Below are 12,521 nucleotides of genomic sequence, written 5' to 3'. Positions count from 1 at the left end.
CTCAGATTCCCATATATTCAACTGTATAATTTTACCTGGTGTCCAAGCATGTCTATAGCAAGTTAAGGTGGGCATGGCCTCCGCAGGCTGAATCCAGCAGCTCCACCCCATGCTTTCTCTGCATGGATCAGTAATGTCATGTGACCAGGGTGACATCATTGCAGGTCCTTTAGCCACCTAACATTTCTCAAACTGAACACCAAGCATATATCTCATGAAATCGCAGCAGCCTGCATGGTCAGATATGTGCATGGGGTACAATTTGCTATTGCTAATGTCAAGAGGCTAAAGGACCTGTGTTGATGTCACCTAGGTCACATGACATTAGGCCACGCCCCTCGACTAGCTCTGAAGATCATTAGGTACCAGGCAACTTTGATTTTATGGGGATCTTTGGGAAACAATCTTTAGATTAAGAGAACCTGTCAGGATGATTCAGGGCACTAAACCTTATGGACCGTTGGTTTCCTGCCCTGAATGAGGTTCCTACGTGGGCGCAATAAAAAAAAAAAAAGTTTTATACTTACCTTCTCTTCCAAGCTACGTGCATTGGAGCGACACGGGCTCCACACAGCATCACGAGGAGGACACATCTGCAGATGCGTGTCCGATGTGCCTCACCCCTAACCCTTTACTTAGGGGCCACGTACAGACTTGATACAGGCTGATTTGGGACCTTAAACCACAGGTTCATATGGACCTGTAATTTGTTGAGGGTCCCTTTACAGGTCCTTTTTAAGTTTAGTGGTATTGTCACTTCAGAAGCCCACTATCTTCTGTTCTATAGGACATACAAACATGATGCTGGTGCCTTATTAAAGATAAGAATTGCATCTTTCATATCCCAATATTATAGTTATGTAAGGCGAGAAGAGTCATACCTGATTTGGGGGAGATTTAGATTTTATATGTAAAGGGGGTGAGATTTCTCATAAAAGGGAATTCTATAAAGGGCATTTTAATCTGCGACCTGAGGGGGGAGGGTAGTAGTTTAGTGGGGTAAAACCTGGTGACAGGTTCTCTGTAACCCTTTAGATGCTGCAGTTCTACACAATTTTGTATAATTTTTTTAGGAACAGAAAATGTTGGAAAAGCTAGATTTTGAGCGTCGCCTGGATCTGGGGCAGAGGGAACACGCTCAGCTTCTCTTACAGAACAATTCACAGAAGAACGAGATCTTACAGACGGTGCGGGAGGTCAGTATCCAGCGGCCAGAAATTTTATATATCTACCTGCCAGAACATTGAAGGAACCTATCAGCAGGAGTGACCATACAGCCAGCAGCCAGTGTTAGGTATTGTCCCTGGGGAGATGTGTAATCAGACTGCTGTGTATGTTGTTTAGTAGCAGCAGGACTGTGATATATAGATTTATATTCCAGGATTGTAGCTTTTCCAAGTGGCATGTCCTCACACTGCTGTGCTCTGTGCTCTCTGCGTCCAGTGTTTATGTATTGTCCCTCGAAAGATGTACTCATACCTTCTTGTATGTTAGTAGCAGCAGGAATGTGAAATATGAATGTATATACCAGGATTGTAGCTTCTTCGATTGCACTTTGAGGGGTTGTCCTCACACTGCTGTGCTCTTAGCAATGACCTGCACAACAGAGAGATCTACTCTTAGTCACTACTGTAGTTTTTACTCTGTGGGAGGGGGATGCGGGGCACCTTAATGCAGAGAGCACAGAGCCCAGCAGTGTGAGCACACACCCCTAGTAGCATCCTGGAATATAAATCCATATATCACAGTCCTGCTGCCACTATCAATATATACTGCACAGTGGTCTGATTACACATCTCTCCACGGACAATGCCTCACCCTGGCTGCAGTCTGTGTGGTCACACCTGCTGACAGGTTCCCTTGAAAACCACCTGGCTGATATGGCATTCCCCATGTGCCTGCTGTTATGAATTAACCCCTACATGCCAGGAACACCCCACCACACACATCGGTCTGGACGTCACAGTTAATCAGATCCTTCCATTTGCTCTTTATTCCCATTACCAACACCTCCAAGAACGGACTGACCACCAGGGCGGCGCTGTTCCCTGCACCTGTCAGTGGTACTAATGTTCTGGCTGATGGGTGTACGTTTGGGGTCTCTATTTGCTCAGGAACAGTCTCGGTTGGAGAGAGGTCTGAACGAACATCAGCAGCAGCTGCAGAACGACCGACAGAAGCTGCAGGAACAGCTCAAGCAGATGGAGAGGGGGATCTCATACCGGATTTCTAACCTCCTGGAGGAGAACCGCAGGTGAGTGAGTCCCTGCGTGCCTTACACCCAAGGTAATCCCATTGCTGAGCCCCCACACTGATCCTAAGATTAGGAAGACCCCAACCCTACCAGCCTGCGCTGCCCATACATTACATCTGCAGCACCCCCTGCTGGAGAAACGTAACTCTGCAATAATCGGATACCAGTCACATGAATGGAGTACATAGCATGGTGGGGGTGGCAGTATATACATTATGTAATGTATGTGTGTTTTTATATATTTACTCCACCTTCCCTCTCTATCAACTTGCAGACAGAAACAGAGCGCGTCCATCCTGAAGTCCCTGGAGGATGAGAGGTCAGTGCCAGGAATGACAGGATCAGCTGCATTATTTGGGGGTTACAACCTGTGGGTCTACATTGTCTGGGAGACTACAACTCCTATTATCTTAGCTGGAGTCCCATTGCAGAGCGGGGAATCAGAGTGCAGATTACAATGTATCTATCTATTATTTTGTTATAGATGGACAGAATTATCTATCTGCTATCTTGTATCTATCCATCAGTACATTGTACATTATCTTCTGCTTTTCAGGATTAAAATGGAGCAGCTCATGGCCATCACCCAGGAAGAAGCTGAAAATCTGCGGCGTAAAGAAGTTGCATGTAAGTCCTGCATGCATATACACACATACACATAGATTATTGTGCCACTCAGTGTCACCCAGCTTTCCCGGAGACTGATAACATGTGGGCATTGCTGTCCTGTACACAGATCTGTAAGTCATGGTGGGATCTTCCCTCCTCTCTCCGCAGCCGCCATGCAGCAGATGCTGGCAGAAAGTTACAAGAACAAGCTGCTGCAGATGGCCTACGAGTCCCGCCGCCAGGAGATGGTCTACCAGACGTGCTCCAGGTAAGATGGAAAAAGCCAGCAGTGACCGGAGCAGCGGCCCGAGCTGTCAATGATTGTGCGGAGGCTCCTCATAAGTCACCGTATAACCAGCGCTCCGCTAATCATCGCTGAGCGTCCATCAATGATTCCCCGCTGCCTCCTCTGGTGATAGGTGACACACACAACAACACGGCTTAAAGGGGATGTCTAGATAGGAGGAAGGTTTCATGCCACCCATAGCCTTGGCTTGTATTGATCCACAGCCAATGGATGAGAGTGGGAAGGTAGGGGGAGACGTGTGTAACACCGGTGGTCCGGGTTATAGCCTACACCCCCCTGCTGGCACCGATTAATGTGAATCCCTGTGGCAGCTCTGCAAAAATGTGTTACACAATCTATCAGTTTTGGTAGGCGTACAGTGTAATCAGACCACTGTGTGTGTTTTTAGTAGCAGCAGTACTGTGAAATGTCAACTTATATTCCAGGATTGTAACTTCTCCAACCGCACTGGTGGTGTGTTCTCACACTGCTGTGCTCTGTACCTTTATAAATACTGTTAGTAGCGGCAGGACTGTGAAATATGCTGCCCCCCCGGTCTATGGATGTGTATTATAAGATGTTGCTCTATTCACAGCTTGGCTGCAATGGACCAGAAGATTCAGCAGATTCAGGCCTGGCAGCAGCTGGACCAGAGTAAAGCCATCAGCGAGATCCTGCAGGAGGTACGGGTGACGTCTCATTAGCCCCCTAAACATTGCTACTGCATAGGCTGCCACATGCGTGACCATTGTTAACTCTTTCCCTTCCAGTCAGAGATCCAGAAGGCTGCCTTTGAGGCCTTGCAGTTGAAGAAAGATCTGATGCACAGGCAGATCCGAGAACAGGTGGGTTCAGGTATAAGGGGACCACGCCGGAGACTGGCTTCTGGCTATACAGGGGGTCGTTTTGGGGGTCGGATTCAATGAAGGATATTGGTCCGACCCATAAAATGGCATTAAATTTCTATGTACGGAGCGCAATAATAAAACAGTATTAGACAAAGTCTCTAAATTCTAGACATGGTGCATCCTACAAAGCTGCACCCCCCCATACATGAACTATTGCTTTAGGGTTTGGAAACCTTCGCCTATCTATTCTAATATATAAAACTACAAGTCCCAGCATGCAGCTGTCAGGACACACTTGGAGTTGCAGTCTCACAGTAGGACCGAGGTTGCAGACGCTGCCTTATATAATACACGATCCCTTTAAAGAGGCTTTTCAGTGTCCTCATATACTTTGCATCTCAATTCTTTACCGTTTTCAAGATCTCTGCTTGCTTTGAGCAAATGAGAACAATTCATGTTTACCCCTAGAGGTTGAAAGTCTGTGCATACCTGATATTTTTCACAGCGGAGGGTTTGTTACAGTCTTTCTGCGTCTGATTTCTCCATTTTGTCCGATATATTATTCCGAAAATACGAAAGAAATATATGTTCTGATACGATGCAATTGAACCAAAGCCTCAGCTGTGTAGAATATTAGGACTGGAAGTGATGTAGTTGTAAACCAATTGTTAACAGTCACTGACAGCAAGCAGAGATGTTGTAAATGGTAAGTATAGGAAAGATTAGAAAGTTGTGCACCCTTTTATTGCACAGCACTTAAAGGGATGTGCCCATTTCCAGCTGAAACTCACCCCCTATACAGATTTTTGGCAATCCCTTTAATCTGCGACCTGACTTTGGAGAATGCTGTTTTATTGTGCCCTATGACCCCTGGATTAGGTGCAGGGAAGCACTCCGCCCTTCATCGCTGACATCTCGGCTTGTTGTGCTGCTCGTCCTGCGCTCGGCTTTGCTGTTTTTCGTTTCATTGTCTCACCCCATCAAATGATGAGAATGGGGATAGCGTGTAACCCTGGACATGCCGGCCATATACCCCGACTGACTTATTAACTCTTCCCTATAGAGAGAGAGATCGGCAGCCGCTGGTCACCCCAGATGCCGCTTATCTCGGGTAGCCTTATCTTTGGACTTGTCTATAAGTTTCCCCCCATTGATTGTGGACAGAACCCGCACACAACTGGCCCCGTCTTCAATTTTAGTGTCTCAGTTTTCAAAATCTCTGCTTGCTGTCCCATCAATAGGCACATTCTCCTTCACGTCCAGAGGCTGAAAAAACACACCAAAAATGTTTCCCACAGCTGAGGATTTGCTACATTGTTTCTAATCTAAAGAGTTCTCCTGCACTGATACAATGTACTTGAACTAACTTGGTGCTGCAGCCAGAGGATGGTGCAGGCTGGATGCAAATGTAGCAAACCCTCAGCTGTGAGATCTGCAGAATAGTATTTCACAGCTTTTACCCATAGACTTGGTTACATCTTCTATCATCTATTGGGTGATGCCTGCAGCTCCTCTACCCCACGGTAGGGATAAAAGTGGGATTATATTAGGGAAACAGTTAAAGGGATTGTCCATGATTAGAGGTTCCCCTAGGTTTTGGGAGCAGGTGCCCTTTCTGTGGCTATGCCCTTCTTCTATTCATTCTATGGTTGCTGGGGGGTCTCTGGGTAAACTGTAGTGTAGTTCTGTGTCCCCCATCACCCATCCTCCCTGCACTGTGGTGGTCCCTGCCATCATACTGCATGAGGTGGCCCCTCGAGCTGTAATGTGATGGATATGCTAGTGATCTGATGCCAGAGCGCCCCTTTAAGTCATTGCCTTCCTACAATACATGATTCCTGATGCATGCACTGCAATATGTAATCTAATGCACCAATGGGCATTAACCCCTAAGCTGCCGCAGCGGTGACCCCCCCCTGCCACCCCACCCTTCCCCTTAAGCACGAGAGCTCGTCATAGTCTGATCCTGTTGATGCGAACCCTCCTGTCTCATCTTCTGTCTAGATTTTATTAATAGAGGCTGAGTTAATGCAACTGACTCAGCTGGAGGTAAAGAGGCAAGAACTGGAAACAGAGGAACTGCAGGTATGTGCTCACCCCCGGGGTCCCCCAAACTGCTTCTCACTTCACGAGGGTCAAGTACTTCCCCTTTAAGGGCGCCCACTGATGGTAATCCGGGGTCTGGTGCACAGCGGAGGCAGCAATAACTTTATTTATAGCCAATACCTTGTGATTATAGAGGGGGGTATCTAGCTCCTGCCCCCTGGCGTCCTGTTATACCTTCTATGGGCTCCCGTCTGTCTTGTCTGTCCGTTCTCGACTTCCCGTCACTTACACTCGGACGGTCCTGTGTCTCGTCTCGTTTGTGCTTAGAATATTATGAATCTAACAATAGAACAAGCTAAAAAGTTATTAAAAACTTCAAAAGTAGCAAATGGCTCCCAATAAACACAATGCGACCATTGTATAGGAGGTAGTCACAGCTCCGCCCCTTATTACTAACCCTACTGAATAGTGATAGGATCTCGCAAGAGACCTTGTCTTCTCCTTGATCAGTCGTGATTTCAAGGAATTGTCCAGTTCCAAATGGATCACCCATCAAGTTATCACTACAGATCTAGGATTCAGAACCACTAACGAGACGCTTCTCTTACATATGTGTTGTACTCCAGAGCTGCACTCACTATTCTGCTGCTGGTGCAGTCACTGTGTACATACATGACATTACTTATCCTGTACTGATCCTGAGTTACATCCTGTATTATACCCCAGAGCTGCACTCACTATTCTGCTGCTGGTGCAGTCACTGTGTACATACATGACATTACTTATCCTGTACTGATCCTGAGTTACATCCTGTATTATACCCCAGAGCTGCACTCACTATTCTGCTGCTGGTGCAGTCACTGTGTACATACATGACATTACTTATCCTGTACTGATCCTGAGTTACATCCTGTATTATACACCAGAGATGCACTCACTATTCTGCTGCTGGTGCAGTCACTGTGTACATACATGACATTACTTATCCTGTACTGATCCTGAGTTACATCCTGTATTATACTCCAGAGCTGCACTCACTATTCTGCTGCTGGTGCAGTCACTGTGTACATACATGACATTACTTCTCCTGTACTGACCCTGAGTTACATCCTGTATTATACCCCAGAGCTGCACTCACTATTCTGCTGCTGGTGCAGTCACTGTGTACATACATGACATTACTTCTCCTGTACTGACCCTGAGTTACATCCTGTATTATAGCCCAGAACTGCACTCACTATTCTGCTGCTGGTGCAGTCACTGTGTACATACATGACATTACTTATCCTGTACTGATCCTGAGTTACATCCTGTATTATACTCCAGAGCTGCACTCACTATTCTGCTGCTGGTGCAGTCACTGTGTACATACATGACATTACTTCTCCTGTACTGACCCTGAGTTACATCCTGTATTATACCCCAGAGCTGCACTCACTATTCTGCTGCTGGTGCAGTCACTGTGTACATACATGACATTACTTCTCCTGTACTGACCCTGAGTTACATCCTGTATTATAGCCCAGAACTGCACTCACTATTCTGCTGCTGGTGCAGTCACTGTGTACATACATGACATTACTTATCCTGTACTGATCCTGAGTTACATCCTGTATTATACTCCAGAGCTGTACTCACATTTTGGCTGGAATCAAGTGAAGCGTTATAAATCTCATTCTATATGTTAATTGGAGCTCAGTTTGTGTATTTTTTTTGTTTGCTTCCGTGGTTTGTGTTATTTTCATGTTCTTTGACCTCTCGTCTCTTACGTTTTGTGTTTAGTAATAGTCCAGGTCTTGTCTTTGTGTTACTATCCTGTGTATAAATGTAGTGGTGAGCAGAAGTCTTCATACTTTGTCGCCTTCATTTGGAGGAGTGGGGTCTTCTCTGTTTGTCAGACCCCTATACTGTAGCGCTGTTGTAGACATTTCTTCGGTTCATTGAATTCTCAATTATTTCTGAATTGAGAACCACAGATGGTGGCGCTGTTGCGTTGCTTTCTATGGAAAATATCACCACCTCTTGTGTGGTGAAAAGCGGTACTGCAAGTCAAATATCAGTTCTCTCACCACTATGTACAGTAAGTTTGTGTCTTTCTAATTGTTGGGCAACTTCTATCAAATCTATGCAGTGTAGTGCCCACCTGTGCCCGCACCATAGACCCCTCCACTCCCCCGGGCACAGCAGCTGGTCATACCTGCTTTTTGGGCTCCTTTGCATCATTGCTTCCTCCGCAGATCACTCCATTCATAGATCATGCTCGCCTCAGTCCCCCGCCCCATGAGCCCCTCTAGTGGTCCGTAGCCCCCCACCCCATGCTCAATGTGCTCCTCTGTTGTTCTCTATAACTGCGGTTTCGTTGCCTCCCGTGTCGGTGGCGTCAGTGGGCGATAGCGGAGCAGCGGCGGGCGCTGAGTGACCTCCTGCAGCAGCTGCTTAAGGACAAGAAGCAGAGAGAAGAGGAGCTATTAGCCGTGCTGGTGAGTGTATATCAATCCAAATCTTAAAGGGATGAGTCACTCTGAACCGTCCCTTTTACTTACAAGGGTCCCCAAAGATTACCGATATCTGACAATAGGAGGACCTGCTGATTCAGTTTCTTCGTAGCGATGGCACAGCATTACATGGAAGTCAGTGGCCAAGCGAAGACCCTCAACTTAAAGGGAACTTTTCAGCAGTTGTGACCATGTAGGCCTTAGTATTGTAATCATACCTCACACTGCTGTGCCCTGTGCAGCCAGTGTTATTGTCCATGGATAGGTGTGTAATGAGACCTATGTGTATATTTATAGTAGCAGCAGGACTGTGATATATGGACAATCCAGGATTGTAGCTTTGCCAAGTGTCCTCACACTGCTGTGCTCTGTGCATTGAGTTGCTCACCATCCTATCCCCTTTTCCTTTGAGTAAAAGCTGTAGCAGACCTTTGGTTGAATACTACAGCAGTCACTAAAAGCACAAGGGAGGGTCTGTGAAGCAGTTTAATGCAGAGAGCACAGCAGTGTGAGGACATGTCCCCCAGTGCATTGGACAAGGTACAATCATGGGATATAAATCCATTTTACAGTCCTGCTGCTACTAACATAGCAAATAACACAAATGTCAGATAAACTTCTCTCCAGGGACAATAAGTAACACTGGCTGCACAGAACACAACAGTGTGAGGACAGACTTCCAGTACAATCCTACAATATAAATCCATATCACAGTCCTGCTGCTACTAAACTAACATAACATACACAAAGGTATTATTGCACAAATCTCCAGGGACAAAATAGAACACTGGCTGCAGAGAGCACAGAGAAGAACAGTGTCAGGTGGGATTACACAAATCTCCAGGGACAATATATGACACTGGCTGCAGAGAGCACAGAGCACAGCAGTGTGAGGTCTGATTACACATCTCTCCAGGGACAATATATGGCACTGGCTGCACAGAGCACAGCAGTGTAGGGTCTGATTACACATCTCTCCAGGGATAATACATAACACTGGCTGCAGAGAGCACAGAGCACAGCAGTGTGAGGTCTGATTACACATCTCTCCAGGGACAATATATGGCACTGGCTGCAGAGAGCACAGAGCACAGCAGTGTAGGGTCTGATTACACATCTCTCCAGGGATAATATATAACACTGGCTTCAGGTAGCACAGGGCACAGCAGTGTGAGGTCTGATTACACATCTCTCCAGGGACATTACATAACACTGGCTGCAGAGAGCACAGCAGTGTGAGGTCTGATTACACATCTCTCCAGGGACAATAAATAAAACTGGCTGCAGAGAGCACAGAGCACAGCAGTGTGAGGTATGATTACACATCTCTCCAGGGACAATACATAACACTGGCTGCAGAGAGAACAGAGCACAGCAGTGTGAGGTCTGATTACACATCTCTCCAGGGACAATACATAACACTGGCTGCAGAGAGCACAGCAGTGTGAGGTCTGATTACACATCTCTCCAGGGACAATACATAACACTGGCTGCAGAGAGCACAGAGCACAGCAGTGTGAGGTATGATTACACATCTCTCCAGGGACAATACATAACACTGCTTGCAGTCTGTATGGTCATACCTGCTGACAGGTTCCCTTTGTCTGTGGCTGCTGGGGGATCACATTATTAGGTCTTCCTCCTCTAATGTTCCACTTCTCTCCAGATGGAAATGGACGCTAAGAGTGAGGCCAGACACGAGAACTATTGGTTGATCCAGTACCAGCGTCTCTTGAACCAGAAGCCGCTGTCGCTCAGGCTCCAGGTGAGTTGTAGATCGCCTCTCGTCCACCTCCAAATCTTCCCCAAAACTTAAGCTCTCCTATTGGTTCCTCAGGAGGAAGGTCTGGAGCAGGAGCTGGTGGATCTTCTCAAGGAGCTTTCTGCCGAGAAGTATCTGCCTATATTTGCTCACCATAGATTCTGCCTGGAGATGCTGGAGAAGATGACCCCCGCTGATCTGAAGAAGGTAAAGTGCGAGGGGTTAATAGCGTGGGATCTCTATGGGCACCGTACGCCCCTATAGTCATATTCTCTTCCTGCAGATCGGTGTCGAAGAAGTCGGCTTACAGATCTCCATCATCGAGAAGGCGGGAGAGATCCGCAGACACCGGAGAGGTAATCCCAGAATACTACGCCCTATGGTCCTGCAGGGGGGTCTCCTTACCCCACCATTATATATGGGCTGACTCTTCTCCTGCAGCATTGTGGGGGGACACCTGAAACTTTTGAGCCTAAACTTGCTATTTGCGGTTAGAGAGTGATGTGAAACATAGACAAACGTTGCGAATGTCCCCCAATATGTTACACGGTGTCACCCGGGGATAGGGACATCACGTGTGTCCTCCAAGCCCCTATATGATGTGTAATGTGACTCTCTCTTCCATATACAGAATTGCTGAAGGTAAAGGATGATCTGAAACCCCCGCGGGTCAATCCCAGTGCTCCCGCTACCAGCGAGCCCATCCCCAGCTCTCCCATCGTCACATTACCGGACGTGGCCAACAGGATCTCCGAGTGCGTGGTGTGCATGGAGCTGGAGGTAAGAACCGCAACCAGCAGGGGCAGGATTGGGGTAATGGTGGAGGTGTAATGACTACGTGTTACCAGCAGGGGCAGGATTGGGGTAATGGTGGAGGTGTAATGACTACGTGTTACCAGCAGGGGCAGGATTGGGGTAATGGTGGAGGTGTAATGACTACGTGTTACCAGCAGGGGCAGGATTGGGGTAATGGTGGAGGTGTAATGACTACGTGTTACCAGCAGGGGCAGGATTGGGGTAATGGTGGAGGTGTAATGACTACGTGTTACCAGCAGGGGCAGGATTGGGGTAATGGTGGAGGTGTAATGACTACGTGTTACCAGCAGGGGCAGGATTGGGGTAATGGTGGAGGTGTAATGACTACGTGTTACCAGCAGGGGCAGGATTGGGGTAATGGTGGAGGTGTAATGACTACGTGTTACCAGCAGGGGCAGGATTGGGGTAATGGTGGAGGTGTAATGACTGGATGTTACCAGCAGGGGCAGGATTGGGGTAATGGTGGAGGTGTAATGACTGGATGTTACCAGCAGGGGCAGGATTGGGGTAATGGTGGAGGTGTAATGACTGGATGTTACCAGCAGGGGCAGGATTGGGGTAATGGTGGAGGTGTAATGACTACGTGTTACCAGCAGGGGCAGGATTGGGGTAATGGTGGAGGTGTAATGACTACGTGTTACCAGCAGGGGCAGGATTGGGGTAATGGTGGAGGTGTAATGACTACGTGTTACCAGCAGGGGCAGGATTGGGGTAATGGTGGAGGTGTAATGACTACGTGTTACCAGCAGGGGCAGGATTGGGGTAATGGTGGAGGTGTAATGACTACGTGTTACCAGCAGGGGCAGGATTGGGGTAATGGTGGAGGTGTAATGACTGGATGTTACCAGCAGGGGCAGGATTGGGGTAATGGTGGAGGTGTAATGACTACGTGTTACCAGCAGGGGCAGGATTGGGATAATGGTGGAGGTGTAGTGACTGGGTGTTACCAGCAGGGGCAGGATTGGGGTAATGGTGGAGGTGTAATGACTGGGTGTTACCAGCAGGGGCAGGATTGGGGTAATGGTGGAGGTGTAATGACTGGGTGTTACCAGCAGGGGCAGGATTGGGGTAATGGTGGAGGTGTAATGACTGGATGTTACCAGCAGGGGCAGGATTGGGGTAATGGTGGAGGTGTAGTGACTGGATGTTACCAGCAGGGGCAGGATTGGGGTAATGGTGGAGGTGTAATGACTACGTGTTACCAGCAGGGGCAGGATTGGGGTAATGGTGGAGGTGTAATGACTACGTGTTACCAGCAGGGGCAGGATTGGGGTAATGGTGGAGGTGTAATGACTGGATGTTACCAGCAGGGGCAGGATTGGGGTAATGGTGGAGGTGTAATGACTGGATGTTACCAGCAGGGGCAGGATTGGGATAATGGTGGAGGTGTAGTGACTGGGTGTTA

At 47.7% G+C, this 12,521-nt stretch overlaps 1 protein-coding gene across 2 annotated transcripts in view; it reads left to right on the top strand.

The window, feature by feature from the left end:
• The window catches only part of LRSAM1 (leucine rich repeat and sterile alpha motif containing 1), a 53,289-nt gene that overhangs the window by 14,693 nt on the left and 26,075 nt on the right, over positions 1–12,521 (top strand). Inside the window, exons 12-24 of one of the 2 annotated variants that reach the window (XM_072125340.1) lie at positions 1,074–1,196; positions 2,115–2,254; positions 2,529–2,573; positions 2,811–2,881; positions 3,032–3,131; positions 3,745–3,832; positions 3,920–3,994; positions 6,002–6,082; positions 8,428–8,523; positions 10,205–10,303; positions 10,376–10,507; positions 10,584–10,656; positions 10,932–11,080. In XM_072125340.1, coding sequence (XP_071981441.1) covers positions 1,074–1,196; positions 2,115–2,254; positions 2,529–2,573; positions 2,811–2,881; positions 3,032–3,131; positions 3,745–3,832; positions 3,920–3,994; positions 6,002–6,082; positions 8,428–8,523; positions 10,205–10,303; positions 10,376–10,507; positions 10,584–10,656; positions 10,932–11,080 — 1,272 coding nt within the window. The remainder of the gene's footprint in view (positions 1–1,073; positions 1,197–2,114; positions 2,255–2,528; positions 2,574–2,810; positions 2,882–3,031; positions 3,132–3,744; positions 3,833–3,919; positions 3,995–6,001; positions 6,083–8,427; positions 8,524–10,204; positions 10,304–10,375; positions 10,508–10,583; positions 10,657–10,931; positions 11,081–12,521) is intronic. The other variant, XM_072125341.1, reaches the window with a different exon arrangement.

This window comes from Engystomops pustulosus, chromosome 9, assembly GCF_040894005.1.
Source record: "Engystomops pustulosus chromosome 9, aEngPut4.maternal, whole genome shotgun sequence".
In the NCBI taxonomy this organism is placed as follows: Eukaryota; Metazoa; Chordata; class Amphibia; order Anura; family Leptodactylidae; genus Engystomops; species Engystomops pustulosus.
This window is presented reverse-complemented; position numbering and strand designations above follow the sequence as displayed.